This window comes from Haliotis rubra, unplaced genomic scaffold (assembly GCF_003918875.1).
Source record: "Haliotis rubra isolate DU_JTF1 unplaced genomic scaffold, ASM391887v1 Scf121, whole genome shotgun sequence".
Classification (NCBI taxonomy): Eukaryota; Metazoa; Mollusca; class Gastropoda; order Lepetellida; family Haliotidae; genus Haliotis; species Haliotis rubra.
In genome coordinates, this window is record NW_025765126.1 from 526,126 (window position 1) to 544,481 (window position 18,356).

At 42.6% G+C, this 18,356-nt stretch overlaps 1 protein-coding gene across 1 annotated transcript in view; it reads left to right on the forward strand.

Annotated features, from left to right (window-relative positions):
* LOC124265277 overlaps positions 1-15,255 on the forward strand; it is a 76,169-nt gene extending 60,914 nt beyond the window's left edge. Inside the window, 12 exon segments of the mRNA XM_046700070.1 lie at positions 228-1,466; positions 1,892-3,136; positions 3,662-4,903; positions 5,201-6,457; positions 6,711-6,901; positions 8,102-9,158; positions 10,135-10,353; positions 10,913-11,076; positions 11,706-12,531; positions 12,952-14,249; positions 14,251-14,495; positions 15,033-15,255. Of these exon segments, the coding sequence (XP_046556026.1) occupies positions 228-1,466; positions 1,892-3,136; positions 3,662-4,903; positions 5,201-6,457; positions 6,711-6,901; positions 8,102-9,158; positions 10,135-10,353; positions 10,913-11,076; positions 11,706-12,531; positions 12,952-14,249; positions 14,251-14,487 (8,975 nt within the window). The 3' untranslated portion in view covers positions 14,488-14,495; positions 15,033-15,255.
* Positions 15,256-18,356: the final 3,101 nt, after the last annotated feature.

The window sequence follows — 18,356 nt, forward strand, 5'->3', positions numbered from 1 at the left end:
GTACAGCTCTATATTAACATCCGGGTCAATGGACCAGTGTAACCACAGTTTTCATTCTCAACTCCCTGGGCAGAATACAGCCCAGTCAGGATCAGTTATACGTTAAAGTGTATGATTTCAGTTTATGATAACATATACCAAAAAAGAAAATGATCAGTTTGTAGTATATTGATGAAGGTGCCCCACACCCGAGTGTTAATTACTTTAAATCGCATTTCCTGTTACAGAGCCCCCACCCCATTCTTCCAACGCCCACCTCGCCGTCAGGAAGGACATCAACCATCTGACACGTGAGGAAGTGTACGAGCTGCGCCGAGCTATGGAGAGATTCCAGAACGACAAGTCTGTTGATGGTTACCAGGCTACGGTTGAGTATCATGGTTTACCTGCTCGATGTCCATTCCCCGAGGCCACAAATAGAATCGCCTGTTGCATCCACGGCATGGCAACATTCCCCCACTGGCACAGGCTGTTCGTTACCCAAGTGGAAGATGCATTGATCAGACGGGGATCTCCTATTGGTGTCCCCTACTGGGACTGGACGCAGCCTATGGCTCATCTCCCAGGACTTGCTGACAACGACACGTATGAAGATCCCATCAACGGAGAAAGCAGGCACAACCCTTTCCACGATGCTGACGTTGCCTTTGAAAATGGGCGCACAGAGCGTCACCCCGATGCAAGATTGTTTGAACAACCCCGATTTGGCAAACATACGCGTCTTTTCGACAGTATGGTCTATGCTTTTGAGCAGGATGACTTCTGTGATTTTGAAGTTCAATTTGAGTTGACCCATAATAATATCCACGCCTGGATTGGTGGAGGCGAAAAGTATTCCATGTCTTCTCTACACTACACAGCCTTCGACCCCATCTTCTACCTGCATCACTCCAACACTGACCGTCTCTGGGCAATTTGGCAAGCCTTGCAGATTAGACGAAACAGACCTTATAAGGCACATTGTGCTTGGTCTGACGAACGTCAGCCTCTGAAACCGTTCGCTTTCAGTTCCCCACTAAACAACAACGACAAAACCTACAAAAACTCAGTTCCCACCAACGTATACGATTACGAAGGAGTTCTTGGCTATACTTACGATGACCTCAACTTCGGTGGCATGGACTTGGGTGAGCTTGAGGAATACATCGATAGGCAGAGACAGAGAGACCGGACCTTTGCTGGCTTCTTTCTGTCGCATATTGGTACATCAGCGAATGTTGAAATCTTTATAGACCAGGGAACGGACCATACCCTCGTCGGCACTTTTGCTGTCCTTGGCGGAGAGAAGGAGATGAAATGGGGATTTGATCGTATGTACAAATATGAGATTACAGATGAACTGAAGCAGCTTAATCTCCATGCTAATGACGGTTTTAGCATCACTGTGAAAGTAACTGATGTTGATGGTACTCTGCTGTCCTCTGAACTCATCCCATCTGCAGCTATCATCTTCGAACGAGGCCATAGTAAGTAGATATCTGTTTATTTGCTTTACAAATCAATTCATTCAGCCTGAAAAATTTTAATAATGTTTTGCATGACTGAAAACCAAATCGGACTCTTTTTCGGATTTCTTTTCGCAAACCGAACTCAAATAACAGACACCAAGCATACAGTTTTATGCACATACATTGTGTGAATTAAGGCCGCACGCGGGTAGGACATGCTTACTATTTTGCAAACACCTATCACTAATGTCCGCTGGAACATGCAAACCCCTTTCCAGATATTTGCCTATATCCAAAGGAATTGATATTGACTAGTTTTTTTTCATACATAGAGTTAAATATCTATAGTATGTTTCTCTACTTGTATATCTACTTGTATTAGTTCTCCAATTACTATATACATTGTAATATGGCTTGTATTTTTTCTTTATTTAACTTTCCAGTTGATCATCATGATCATCATCATGACACAATCATCAGGAAAAATGTTGATCATCTTACACCCGAGGAAGTTAATTCTCTCAGGAGGGCAATGGAAGACCTGCAATCAGACAAAACTGCTGGTGGATTCCAGCAGATTGCTGCTTTTCATGGGGAGCCCAAATGGTGCCCAAGTCCCGATGCTGAGAAGAAGTTCTCCTGCTGTGTTCATGGAATGGCTGTCTTCCCCCACTGGCACAGACTCCTCACTGTGCAAGGCGAGAATGCCCTGAGAAAGCATGGATATTTCGGAGCTCTTCCCTACTGGGACTGGACTAGGCCCCTGTCTCACCTCCCTGACTTGGTTAGTCAGCCGAACTACACAGATGCCACCTCCAACCAGGACACCCGAAACCCCTGGTTCAGCGGCCATATTGATTCAGTTGGTGCTGACACAACAAGACGCGTACGTGACGAACTGTACGAAGCTCCTGGATTCGGTCATTACACTGGGGTCGCTAAGCAAGTCCTTCTGGCTTTGGAGCAGGACGACTTCTGCGATTTTGAAATCCAGTATGAGATAGCTCACAATTTCATCCACGCTCTTGTCGGCGGAAGCGAACCATATGGTATGGCATCACTCCGTTACACAACTTATGATCCAATTTTCTACCTCCATCACTCTAACACTGACAGACTCTGGGCTATCTGGCAAGCTCTACAAAAGTACCGAGGAAAACCTTACAATTCCGCCAACTGCGCCATTGCTTCCATGAGGAAACCCCTACAACCATTTGGCCTTACTGATGAGATCAACCCGGATGAGGAGACGAGACAGCATGCTGTTCCTTTCAGTGTCTTTGATTACAAGAACAACTTCAAGTATGAATATGATACCCTTGACTTCAATGGACTCTCAATTTCCCAGCTGGACCGTGAACTGTCACGGAGAAAGTCTCATTGCAGAACATTTGCTGGATTTCTGCTGCACGGTATTCAGCAGTCTGCACTGGTTAAGTTCTTTGTCTGCAAATCAGATGATGACTGTGACCACTATGCTGGTGAGTTCTACATCCTTGGTGATGAAGCTGAAATGCCTTGGGGCTATGATCGTCTTTACAAATATGAGATAACTGAGCAGCTCACGGCTCTGGATCTTCACATCGGAGACAGATTCTTCATCAGATACGAAGCGTTTGACCTTCATGGTACAAGCCTTGGAAGCAACATCTTCCCCAAACCATCTGTCATACATGAAGAAGGGGCAGGTGAGAAAATTAATAATAGTTCAAATGAAATGTAACCGATGCAAGTTGTAACTTAAGATACATAGAATGCTAATAATTATGTTACCATCTTTATTCGTTTGATGCTTTTATCAATATTCCCGCAATCTTTCAGCAACAGGACACGTGAAGACCCGGGTTAGAATTGACTCATACTTGTCGTAAGAGGCGACTAACCAGATCGGATGGTCAGGCTTGCTGGCTAAATTGACACATGTCATCGTATTCCAAATGCGAAGATCGATGGTCATGCTGTTGATCACTGGATTGACTGATCCAGACTCGATTATTTACAGACCACCATGTAGCTGGAATATTGCTGAGTGTGGCGTAAAACTATTCATTCAGCAACAGACACCAGGAAATGTATTTTCCCTAATTTAATCACTAGGCTATCCAATTTAGTCTTTTACAAATCTGTTTCTGTTGTGATTAATACGTAAAGTGTGAAATTCCGTGTATGTATCTGGTTAATCAGACAGTTACGTTGTTGTGTTTGTCTTTCAGGTCACCATCAGGCTGACGAGTACGATGAGGTTGTAACTGCTGCAAGTCACATCAGAAAAAATCTAAAAGATCTGTCTGAGGGAGAAGTTGAGAGCCTGAGGTCTGCCTTCCTGCAACTTCAGAACGACGGTGTCTATGAGAATATTGCTAAGTTCCACGGCAAGCCTGGGTTGTGTGATGACAACGGTCACAAAGTTGCCTGCTGTGTGCATGGCATGCCCACATTTCCTCAGTGGCATAGACTCTATGTCCTCCAGGTTGAGAATGCTTTGCTGGAGAGAGGATCTGCCGTCTCTGTGCCATATTGGGACTGGACAGAATCATTTGAGGAGCTCCCATCTTTGATTGCTGATGCTACCTATTTCAATTCCCGTCAACAATCTTTCGACCCTAATCCATTCTTCAGAGGTAAAATCAGTTTTGAGAATGCTGTTACAACACGCGATCCCCAGCCTGAGCTGTACAATAGCAGATACTATTATGAAAACGTCATGTTGGCTTTTGAACAGGACAACTATTGCGACTTTGAGATACAGTTTGAGATGGTTCACAATGTTCTCCATGCTTGGCTTGGTGGAAGAGCTACTTATTCTATTTCTTCTCTTGATTATTCCGCGTTCGACCCTGTGTTTTTCCTCCATCATGCAACCACAGATAGATTGTGGGCAATCTGGCAGGAGTTGCAGAGATACAGAAAGAAGCCATACAATGAAGCTGATTGTGCCATTAACCTGATGCGCAAACCTCTGCATCCCTTCGACAACCCTGAGCTAAATCATGATCCTGTAACCTTTAAATACTCAAGACCAGCTGATGGATTTGACTATCAGAACCATTTTGGATACAAGTATGACAACCTTGAGTTCAATCACTTCAGTATTCCCAGGCTTGAGGAAATTATTCGCATACGACAACGTCAAGACCGTGTGTTTGCAGCATTCCTCCTTCACAACATTGGGACATCTGCAACTGTCGAGATTTTTGTATGTGTGCCAACCAGCAACGGTGAGCAAAACTGTGAAAACAAAGCCGGAACATTTGCTGTACTTGGGGGAGAAACAGAGATGGCATTCCATTTTGACAGACTCTACAAGTTTGACATTAGTGAAACTCTTAGAGACCTTGGCATACAACTGGACAGCCACGACTTCGACCTCAGCATCAAGATCCAAGGAGTAAATGGATCTTACCTTGATCCACACATCCTTCCAGAGCCATCCTTGATTTTTGTGCCCGGTTCCAGTAAGAAACTTTCACTTTGTAAAGTAGAGTGTAGAGAAGTGGAGACAATTGGACAGATGAACAAAGTTGTTTAAAGTTTATTAAAGTCAGAAGTTCATATTGTTACACTTGCATTGAAGCTGTAGCTATTTGTGACTTTGTGTAACAGGAAATGTTAAGACGGTACCATAAATACTTCAGTTGATAACAAAGCGATGTTAATACATAATATATGTTAATGAAACATTTTCCTATCCGTAGGTTATAGTACAAACCTTCCGCAATTCAGTGAAGAAAACCTCTATTTAAATATTTCAGGTTCTTTCCTGCGTGCTGATGGCCATACAGAAGACATTCTTGTCAGAAAAGAAGTGAACAGTCTGACAACCAGGGAGACTGCATCTCTGATCCATGCTCTACGAAGTATGCAGGAAGATCACTCACCTGATGGGTTCCAGGCCATTGCTTCGTTCCATGCTCTGCCACCACTCTGCCCTTCACCATCTGCAGCTGACCGTTATGCGTGTTGTGTCCACGGTATGGCTACATTTCCCCAGTGGCACAGGCTGTACACTGTGCAGTTTCAGGATGCACTGAGAAGACATGGAGCTAAGACAGGTGTACCTTACTGGGATTGGCTGCGTCCACAGTCTCACCTACCAGAGCTTGTCACCATGGAGACATACCATGATATTTGGAGTAATAGAGATTTTCCAAATCCTTTCTTCCGAGCCAATATTGAGTTTGAAGGAGAAGGCATTACAACACAGAGAGAAGTCACTGCAGACAAGCTTTTTGTCAAGGGAGGGCACGTTTTTGATAACTGGTTCTTTAAACAAGCCATCCTAGCGCTAGAGCAGGAAAACTACTGTGACTTTGAAATTCAGTTTGAGATTCTTCACAATGGTGTTCACACGTGGGTTGGAGGCAGTCATACCCACTCTCTGGGACATCTCCATTACGCATCCTATGACCCTCTCTTCTACCTCCATCACTCCCAGACAGACCGTATTTGGGCAATCTGGCAAGAACTCCAGGAACAGAGAGGGCTCTCGGGAGATGAGGCGCACTGTGCTCTCGAGCAGATGAGAGAACCATTGAAGCCTTTCAGCTTCGGCGCTCCTTATAACTTGAATCAGCTAACACATGATTTCTCCCGGCCAGAGGATACCTTCGACTATAAGAAGTTTGGTTATGAATATGACAGCTTAGAATTTCTGGGAATGTCAATTGCTGAGCTGGATCAATACATTATTGAACATCAAGAACATGATAGAGTCTTCGCTGGGTTCCTGTTGAGTGGATTTGGAGGTTCTGCATCGGTTAATTTCCAGGTTTGTAGACCTGATTCCACATGTCAGGATGCTGGTTACTTCACCGTACTTGGAGGCAGTGCTGAGATGGCGTGGGCATTTGACCGGCTGTACAAATATGACATTACTGATACTCTGGAGAAGATGCACCTTCGATATGATGATCCTTTCACAATCTCTGTCTCTCTGACCGCCAACAATGGGACTGCCCTGAGCAGCAGTCTAATCCCAACACCAAGTGTTATTTTCCAACGTGGACATCGTAAGTTGTAAAACTGCTCAGTCATTTTTTTATATCATAAGTTAATTATTCCACTAAAAAAGGATAAAGTAATAGTGATTGAATAATAGTGTTCACATAGGAAATGTAACACCATAGTTAAGGGAGTCGACTTGTTAAAAGCCTTTGGCTTCGAGTAAGTGAGAGATTATTTAGCATCGTGTTAAAAAAAACAACGGTTCAAACATTTCAGTGGCTGATGGAAAGCAAAATGATTTAAAATATACTTTCACAGGTGACATAAATACCCGGAGCATGCCACCTAACCGTGTTCGCCATGATTTGAGTCATCTGTCTGCGAGGGATCTGTCTAGTCTGAAATCGGCCCTGAGAGACCTACAAGAGGACGATGGTCCGAATGGATACCAGGCTCTTGCAGCCTTCCACGGTCTACCGGCTGGCTGTCATGACAGTCAAGGACATGAGGTATTATTACATATTTTGAGTATTTCATCTTTCATATGCCTCATTGTTATGGTGACTGTGATCATATTGGTTGATTGTAAGAAGCATATATACTCACTACTGTGTTAGTCCTTGAATGAAACGGACACCATGTGCTCTCTAAAGATAAGCCATTTAAACAGCACGGCGGGGGGGTAATGATTATGGCGAATGTATGGGATTTGGTTTGTTTATGGAAAACCATTTGAAAGACAATAAAAATGTGACATTCCCTATTAATCGTTTTAAAATGTATAAATCATTATATAACCACCAAGCCAAGCAGAGAGAGTAACTGATGTGTACATATCTATTATTAAGCAGTCTCAATAAGTGTGTATTTCTAGTCATTTTAATTAGATGTATTCGTAATTTTCATTATCAATAAACCAATGACAGATACGTTTGTTTCCGATTGGTAGTCATTCCATGTTTCACTCCTTCAAAACGTTAGGCTACAGATACCCTGACACTATATATTTTTTTTCTTTAATCATGTTACCCGTGATGATCCGCGTTAGAATTGATCTAAAGTAACCCATGCTTGTCGTAAAAGACGACTAACGGGATCGGGAGGTCAGGCTCGCTGACATGGTTGACACTTGTCACCGTATCCCAGTTGCGTAGATCGATGCTCATGCTGTTGATCACTGGATTGTCTGATCCAGACTCGATTATTTATACGCCGCTGCCATACAGCTGGAATATTGCTGAGTGCGGCGGTAAACAACAACCAACTTTAATCCTGGGAACTGTTGGAACATTTCAGTTCAGTGTTGGTGGGGTTCCAAACATGGCCAAAGGTTAAAATATGTCATGCCTAGAAGCATACTTCTGAATAAGGTTTTAAATACAATCACCTGGGTTTACCCCCAAGCAAAGTGGACTACAATACACTGACAGAAGATTATGGTCTTTAAATATGGATTAGGGTTCCCTCACTGAAAATAATCCCTAAATGCTATCACTTGAAGATTATGACGCCTTTGATTCTGTATGCGGTATTTTAACTGGTATAACATTATGCAATTCCAATACATACAAACACGTTTTCAGCATCCCGATGACAGTAATCTTTCGTTGTTTTACGTCCGTGTTCAGTTTTTATGCATGTATATTGCATGACTTCGCGTCCAATAAATCCCTTCACCAAATGTCAAAAACATTCCTTTGTTGTACCAGATTGCCTGCTGTATTCACGGAATGCCGACCTTCCCCCAGTGGCACAGACTGTACACCCTACAGATGGAGCAGGCTCTCAGGAAGCATGGGTCATCTGTCGCTATCCCCTACTGGGACTGGACAAAGCCTATCTCCGAACTACCCGATCTCTTCACCAGCCCGGAATATTATGATCCATGGCATGATGCTGTTGTAAACAACCCATTCTCCAAAGGTTTTGTCAAATTTGCAAACACCTACACTGTCCGAGACACACAGGACATGCTGTTCCACCTTGCTGAAACTGGAGAATCAGTTCTCTTTGAGCAAACTCTTCTTGTTCTGGAGCAAACCGACTACTGCGATTTTGAAGTACAATTTGAGGTACTCCATAACGTGATCCACTACCTCGTTGGTGGACGTCAGACCTACGCGTTGTCTTCTCTGCACTATGCATCCTATGACCCACTCTTCTTTATACACCATTCCTTTGTGGATAAGATCTGGGTAGTATGGCAAGCTCTTCAAAAGAGGAGGAAACTTCAATACAAGCGAGCAGACTGTGCAGTTAACCTCATGACCAAACCAATGAGGCCATTTGACTCTGATATGAATCATAACCCATTTACCAAGATACATGCAGTTCCCAACACACTCTATGACTATGAGAGACTATACTACAGCTATGATAACCTCGAACTAGGTGGCAGGACCCTCGACCAGCTGCAGGCTGAAATTGACAGAAGGAGAAGCCACGATCGTGTTTTTGCTGGTTTCTTGCTTCGTGGAATCGGAACTTCTGCTGATGTCAGGTTCTGGATCTGTAGAAATGAAAATGACTGCCACAGGGCTGGAATAATCTTCATCTTGGGTGGAGCCAAGGAAATGCCATGGTCATTTGACAGAAACTTCAAGTTTGATATCACCCAAGTACTCGAGAAAGCTAACATCCATCCAGAGGATGTGTTTGATGCTGAGGAACCATTCTATATCAAGGTTGAAATCCATGCTGTCAACAAGACCATGATACCGTCATCTGTGATCCCAGCCCCAACTATCATCTATTCTCCTGGGGAAGGTGAGAGAACCAGTAATAGCTACTGTCTGCAAAGAATGTGTTCATTTAAAGACCTGACTGTAGGGCGGTGGCTGCTGTCATCTCCTCCACCTCCTCCTCCTGTTCCTCCTCCGAAAGGGTCAGCTTCAGGTTCTCTTGCCAATATGCCAAGCAGACCTCCTGAACAGGCAGTATATATACGTAAGGGCTGCAAGTATGGACCAACACGTGGCATGTTGAGATATAGTGACCAATGCTCGGCTGTTGAACCGTTTGCTGTTTCACTACTGTCATACAATGAGAAAAACATGAATATTCAGTAGCGTTCCAATTTTTAACCCTCGTATTTATCAAAATGAAATTTAAAATGTATTTTTCCTCCACGTTGAAATAATGTGGAGCAATTACAAAAAATAAGTTTCTTAAGCTTATGCGGTTATCCATTTAATGCGTTTAGCTGTCGAGTGCTCTCCAACGTTAACACGTTATTACTGCTCACATTCTTAAAACACTGATAAAATCGTCCACCAAACCCTCTTAGAATGTTTTCTACAACAAATTACCACATATGTTATCCCTACTTTTAAACACGCTATAGTGAGCTGAAAGATCGCTGATGTGAGTGCCATTTCGAATTTGAAGTGACAGTAACTTTTCTTAATGAACATGTATTATTGCTCGTGAAATAGGTAATGTATATAAAAAATATGACGTCACTAGATGACTTCTGACATATTCCCTGTCCCATCATGCCAGCTTCTGTTGTCATGGGGGCAATGGGGTAGCCTAGAGGTTAATGCGTCCGCTCGTCACGCTGAAGATCTCGGTTCGATTCCCTACATTGGTACAATGTTTGATGCCCCTTTCTGGTGTTCCCCTCCGTGATATTGCTCGAATATTACTAAAAGCGGTGTAAAACCATACACGCTCACTCCGTTGTCACACTATTGTCACGCTATTGACACCAGCTCACACATCTGATGTTATCGTCCACCAGGTCACGCTGCTGACAGCGCACACTCTGCTGACATCGCTGGGTCTGGAGTCAGGAAGGATGTCACGACACTCACTGTATCTGAGACTGAGAACCTGAGACACGCTCTTCAAGGTGTCATCGATGACACTGGTCCCAATGGTTACCAAGCAATAGCATCTTTCCACGGAAGTCCTCCAATGTGCGAGATGAACGGCCACAAGGTTGCGTGTTGCGCTCACGGTAATTGACAGAATACACTTAGATGTGAGTGAGTGAGTTAAGATTATAAGTCACATCGGCATTATTTCAGCCATATCGTGACTAAAAACAAGTTTAACTTTATAATAAATATAGGTAAATTATAAAAAGCCTGTCGACGATGTACAGTAAAAACAACTAGAATATCAGTCATGAATATAAAACTAGTATGTAAATCTAAGATATTTTAGTTACAGAAAACAATACAATAAAAACACATAAAACAGGCTATAGATTGCCAACAACAGAAGGTAGATCACCATACTAGGGACCATGGGGACTTACAGTACATTTGCTTCCTGCATGGACCCTAGCTGGATCCCTTCAACTGTCCATCCCTTCACTTAGATGTGAAGTCAGTGTACGATGGTTTGATAAAGACAACATAACAGGTCTTTAAATAATGCTGTCGTGTAATATTATACTACGTGTATGTTGGATAGTGTAAGTAGTACAGTACATTGTGCTTCAAAATGATCGGATACAGAGGGGGACAGCGCAGGATTTAGAAAGACTTGTCTACAACCTCCATCTCTTACAGGTATGGCCTCCTTCCCTCACTGGCACAGACTGTTCGTGAAACAGATGGAAGATGCTCTGGCTGCCCATGGATCACACATCGGTATCCCATACTGGGACTGGACAACTGCCTTCACAGAGCTACCCGCCCTGGTCACAGACTCAGAAAATAATCCCTTCCATCATGTGAGTTTACACTCTTGTCTGAACCCTTAGAAGCTAATAATAACTTTTTCCTATTTCAGAGAGCCACGGTGAGTGTAGAATGAGAGCCACGGTGAATGCCACAAGTATATGAGATCACATTAAAACAATTCCTGACAGTATCTCGATAAGCCAGTATGGTATGGTTATGCCTATTGTTTGTTATCTCACCCCTACATACAACTAATATATGTATTTATAATAAACTGTCAAGCTAAAGAAAGTATACACCTACACGTGAAACAAATAAGGAATAGTTTTTCGATAGTAATGTATTGGATCCGGACACGATAGTTGGTTTTCGGACCTGAACTGAGTAATGTTTGAGCGCCTGTTTACAGCCAACTTAGTAACACTTGGAGTATTACTTGATCCGATTTGCAGTGTGTGGTTTCATAGTGCTCGACGGTTTACTATTAATTATATATAATTACCTACGTCGTAACATGTTTCCTTTGTGGGCGATTGGGTAGCCTTGTGGGTTCGATTCCCCACATGGGTACAATGTGTGACGCCCATTTCCGGTGTCCCCCCGCCGTTATATTGCTAAAAGCGGCGTAAAACTAAACTCACTCACTCACTCACATGTTTCTTTTGTCCACTTCTGTCAGGGTCACATTGATCATCTCGGAGTAACAACGTCCCGATCCCCTAGAGACATGCTGTTCAACGACCCAGAGCAGGGATCAGAGTCGTTCTTCTACAGGCAAGTCCTCCTGGCTCTGGAACAGACTGACTACTGCCAGTTCGAAGTCCAGTTTGAGCTGACCCACAACGCTATTCACTCCTGGACAGGTGGACGAAGCCCTTATGGAATGTCTACCCTCGAGTTCACTGCCTACGATCCTCTCTTCTGGCTTCACCACTCCAACACCGACAGAATCTGGGCTGTCTGGCAAGCACTGCAGAAGTACAGAGGTCTCCCATACAACGAAGCACACTGTGAAATCCAGGTCCTAAAACAACCTTTGGTACCGTTCAGCGATGAAATCAACCACAATCCAATCACTAAGGCTAATGCCAGGGCTGTCGATTCATTTGATTATGAGAGGTTCAACTATCAGTATGACACTCTTAGTTTCCATGGTAAAAGCATCCCTGAACTGCATGACCTACTTGAGGAAAGGAAAAGAGAAGAGAGAACATTTGCTGCCTTCCTTTTACGTGGAATCCGCTGCAGTGCTGATGTCGTCTTTGACATCTGCCGACCCAATGGTGACTGTGTCTTTGCAGGAACCTTTGCAGTCCTGGGAGGGGAACTGGAAATGCCCTGGTCCTTCGACAGACTATTCCGCTATGACATCACTAAAGTCATGAAACAGCTCCATCTCCAATATGATTCAGATTTCACGTTTAAGGTGAAGCTTGTTGCCACCAATGGCACTGAGCTCTCGTCAGACCTGCTAAAGTCACCAACAATTGAACATGATCTTGGAGGTATGTAATTTTATCATCACCTCACCAGGAGACAGATACTAGAGACGTTTTCATATTGATGATTGATTGGCCAGCATTTAGTTCATGGTTTGTTGATGATTTTGGTGTGATATTGATGAAAATGAGTCAAGCATTACCAAGTTCGAAAAATACATCTTTAATCTGATCTAAGAAGTGATCAAGTTTTGGTGGCTGAAATCAGATTAACAGTGAAAAATATAAAAGTTTTGATAATCGTTTAAAACAGTATCTCAGTTGTGTCGTGACAGCTTAATGTTGGAAGATGAACTTGATACAGATTTAGATGTTAAGACATTAATGTGGTATACAAGTACGTTTATAGATATCCAGAGCTACAATAACTCACAAATACGTTAAAGTAATGATGGATTTCTAACTCACACGATTTACTTTTTTCAGCCCATAGAGGACCAGTTGAAGAAACAGAAATCACTCACTCACATACTGACGGTCACGCACACTACCATCGTAAGGAGGTTGATTCTCTTTCCCTTGATGAGGCAAACAACTTGAAGAATGCTCTTTACAAGCTACAAAACGATCACAGTCTAACGGGATATGAAGCAATCTCTGGTTACCACGGATACCCAAATCTGTGTCCTGCAGAAGGAGATGACAAATACCCCTGCTGTGTCCACGGCATGGCCATCTTCCCCCACTGGCACAGACTCCTGACGATCCAACTGGAGAGAGCTCTCAAGAGCAATGGTGCACTGCTTGGTGTTCCTTACTGGGACTGGACCAAGGACCTGTCCTCACTGCCATCATTCTTCTCCGACTCTAGCAACAACAATCCCTTCTACAAGTACCACATTGCAGGTGTTGGTCATGACACCGTAAGAGAGCCAAATGATCTTATATATAACCAGCCAAAGATCCATGGCTATGATTACCTCTATTACCTAGCGTTGACAACACTTGAAGAAGACAACTACTGTGACTTTGAGGTTCAGTACGAGATTCTCCACAACGCTGTCCACTCTTGGCTAGGAGGATCCCAGAAGTATTCCATGTCTACTCTGGAATACTCTGCCTTTGACCCTGTCTTCATGATCCTTCACTCGGGTCTAGACAGACTTTGGATCATTTGGCAAGAACTTCAGAAGATCAGGAGAAAGCCATACAACTTCGCTACATGTGCCTATCACATGATGGAAGAACCACTGGCACCTTTCAGCTACCCATCTGTCAACCAGGACGACTTCACCCGTGCCAACTCCAAGCCTTCTACAGTTTTTGACAGCCATAAATTCGGCTACCATTACGACAACCTGAATGTTCGAGGTCACAACATTCAAGAACTCAATACCATCATCAATGACTTGAGAAACACAGACAGAATCTACGCAGGATTTGTTCTGGCCGGCATCGGGACGTCTGCTAGTGTCAAGATCTATCTCCGAACCCATGACAATGACGAAAAGGTTGGAACTTTCACTGTCCTGGGAGGAGAAAGAGAGATGCCATGGGCCTATGAGAGAGTTTTCAAGTACGACATCACAGAGGTTGCAGACAGACTTAAATTAGGTTATGGGGACACCTTTAATTTCCGACTGGAGATCACATCCTACGACGGAACGGTGGTAAACAAGAGTCTACCCAATCCTTTCATCATCTACAGACCTGCTCATCATGACTACGATGTTCTTATTATCCCAGTAGGAAGTAACCTTCACATCCCTCCCAAGGTCGTCGTCAAAAAGAGGCACACGCATCGAGTTCCATCCAGTCGATGAATCAGTCACCAGACCAGTTGTGGATCTTGGAAGCTACACTGCTCTCTTCAACTGTGTGGTACCACCATTCACATATCACGGATTCGAACTGAACCACGTTTATTCTGTCAAGCCTGGTGACTACTATGTAACTGGACCCACGAGGGACCTTTGCCGCAATGCAGATGTCAGGATTCATATCCATGTTGAGGATGAGTAAAGAAACAGGTGAGTTTAAAAAACCCTTCTAATAATGCCATACCATATTACAACTAAACATTATTTCCATTGATTTTCCTTGTGGTATTATACGTTCAACACAATTTGGTATTTCGCATCAGGTTAATCAAATGAATCTATCATTGAAATTTACCGGTGGAAGCCATGGGGTAGCCAAGTGGTTAAAGTGTTCACTCATCCCGCCAAGGACCAGGGTCCGATCCTGCATGGGTACAATGTATGGAGCCTCTTTTCGGTGTTCCTCTGCCATAATATTGTTATTAGTATTGCTAAAAACTATGCTCACCCATGCACTCTTTATCGTGTAAAAGGGAAAAGTAATTATATTTCAATAAAAGCAACTAAACCATTGTCATGACTGCCAAGTGTTCACCTTTAAAACACTCTAGAATTATTTTCAGGGATTTGAAAATGTCCTTCACGTGTCTCCCATAAACCTTTCGGAAATTTTACGCAGGCATCTTTTAAAACTTGTGTCATAAATTTAAAAAAGGAACAAAGTAAAACAAAGATTCTTTGTTTTAGGGTTCCTCGTCTCCACGTATTCACATATCAGCACCAAACGGTTTCGAAGGACATTGAGGTCCTTCTCTGGCAATGCATTTCAATTCAACATCGAAAACGACTTCGGCATTTCAGCGAGCTTCGAACGTGTTGGGGAAGTACTGAAATGTGATAATGACTGAATTATTGTACATACATAACTTATTGTATAGTGATGTTCAATAAATAAATGTTGAAACAAAAACTACTCGTTGGTCATCATTCAGGATTTAATGTGAACATACAGCAACTTCTGCAACCCGTTCTTGTTATAACAGGCCACCAACTTAAATGGGTGATCAGGCTTGAGAACAATTTTGATGCTTGGTATCACTTACGCGAAGATCAACGCCCATGATGTCAATCGCCAGATTACCTGGTCCAGACGCCATCAAAAGCAACCAAAAATTCAAAGACAATGTTTTGAGGTTTTATTCACTTCACCAGTGAGGCGCTAGATTACATAACTGAGCGAGTTTGTGTGTGTATAGAGCCAACCTTGTATCTCTTGGCTACAATGGGGCGGTGAGGTAGCCTAGTGGTTAAAGCGTACACACGGCACCTGAAGACCCGGGTTCGATTCCCCACATGGGTAGAATGTGTGAAGCGCATTTCTGGTGTCCACCGCCGTGATATTGCTGGGATATTGCTAAAAGCGGCGTAAAACTAAACTCACTCACAACAATTTAAGGAAGATCCTCTGTATGTATCCACAATTTTTTCAACAATCAAACCTACACTGGTTGTCACATTAAGCAATTACATATTATTTCAATATTTCAGCGAATAGCTTGTTTGGCACTTAAGACCAGACTCAGCAATAAACCAGCGTTAGACAAACGTCAGTTAAATATTTCGAGCCTGGACCAGTCTATCCCGTGATTGCCATCATGTACATCGCTTCACGCAAGTGGCATACAATGCGATGCGTTCGTCAAGGTCAACAAGCCTGACACCCCCACACCACACCCTGTCTATTTATTCTCCAAGGGATATTATGCTAACTTATATTATTACTCATATCGCAAGGGATTGAGCAACTAGTGCCTCGGTTAAGCTTTGAGGAAAGCAAAACCAGTGATGAGAAGGAACAGATCAAGGGCCGTTATTGTGTCATTCCAAGGTTAACACTTACAACCAGTGTTTCCAACTCTAATTCCAGCTAATTCCAGATCGTTTTGCAATTCCAGGAAAAAAGTCAGTCCTGGTATAAATGTTTTCATTTTCAAACAGAAATAGATAACAGTGATTTGGGTTTAATGTCACTATCAGTATTCCACTTGTCAGCATGGCAGTTAAATGTGAAAGGCCTGAACAGTTCAGTAAAACCCAGGGGAATGGTTCTGACAAATCTAAAAACAAGATTGGGGCAAACGTTGCTTCAAGTGAGTGAGTGAGTGAGTTTAGTTTACGCAATATTCCACCTATATGCCAGCAGTCTGTACATAAGTGAGTCTGGACCAGACAATCCAGTGACCAACAGCATGAGTGTCAACCAAGTCAGCAAGCCCGACCATCAGATCGCCTCTTACGACAAGCATGGGTTACTTCAAACCAACAATAATAGGTTTCTGCTGTTTCAAAGTGAGGCAGCCCTTAATGGGGAATAGCAGCACCTTAGACAAATGGTCAAACCATGCTCTCAAGGAAGAAAGCACCATTAATCAATAATATGCTATTTTGGTGGAACCAACAAGTCTCATGTAGTGCTGACAATCAAGAGTCATCATGGGGGAATCTAGTGACAAGAGTGAGTGAGTGAGTTTAGTTTTACGCCGCACTCAGCAATAATCCAGCTATATGGCGGTGGTCTAAATAATCGAGTCTGGACCAGACAATCCAGTGATCAACAGCATGAGCATCAATCTGCGCAACTGGGAATCGATGACATGTGTCAACCAAGTCAGCGAGCTTGAACACCCGATCCGTTAGTCGCCTCTTATGACACACATGGGTTACTGAAGATAAATATTCTAACCCGACCTTCACGGGTGCTAGAGTCAAGAACAACCATGGACATAAGAATGTTTTATTCATAGTGAGACTCTTCATGACATAGCCGAGTAAGGAACAAAGCCCCCCATACATCCACACTGTACGTATGATGTTCTTCATGAAACAACCAGAACACAGAACACCTCATAACATACACTTAATTTCAGGGAGGAATAATCAAACACTTTAAGACATGCACATCTTAAAATAACATTTAAAGGCATCAATTAATTTATTAATCATCTTCAGGAAAACTAGAGACATGAAACTGTAAAATCAACACATTATGAAATACACTTGTATTTGGAGTTTCAAACATGCCAGGAACTTTGAGTACAGTGAGAGTGTAGGATTGTTGGGGAAACTGTCACATGTTGCTCACCTGGAGAGATATATGTACCAGAAAATTTATATTTGCCACAGTGATAGCCATTATTTTTTAATTCAGGTAAACAAACATAGAAATGAAAAGACACTTTTAAAAGATTTCGGAAAGTGCTAACTCAGAGATGCACTTGATATGTTGCAATATTACATTAGTTACATAAAATCAAGTACTGTCTGGAAAGACCTTGACATTTGAATGGCTGACGAATAACCTAATGCCTTAAAGAGAAACAACTCTATTATAAAAAAATTACAATTTTGCTGTACATAATAATTACCACTGTCCCCTAAAGTGGGTGTTTATATTGGATAGGAAAGTTTCTGAAACAATAATAAGTGCTGTAAGTATTTAAAGTTCAGAAGTTAGATGTTTTGCAATAGAACATGGTGACAGCCCTTATAGGTTGGACAAATGGCTGATAATAAATATTCATAAAGTATGTTGACTTTGGAAACCATATGGATCACAAGTACATCAAACTAGATCATGCTGACTCAGCAAAACATGACAAGCTGACTCATTAAATTCAACACACAGGATTACTTACATCAATGTTTATGTTCGAAAATTGACCGAAAACCAATGAGCACAATGAAGAGAACTTCAGGGAATCCATCAGAGATAACAAACTGATGAAAACACATAGTCTGATGGATCAATAGAACACAGAGTTATGAGGTATGTTTTCAATTAAACACAAACAATGGGTTTCTACTATGAACCATGATGACAAGATGAAAAAGAAGTGGCTTGAATATCATACAAATATTGATAGCAGCTTCATAACATCAGAGGCAAAAAGAAAGTGGTTATATGAGAAACTATGGACTGACTGACTGACTGAGTTTGGTTTTACGCCGCTTTTAGCAATATTCCAGCAACATCACGGCGGGGGACACCAGAAATGGGCTTCACACATTGTA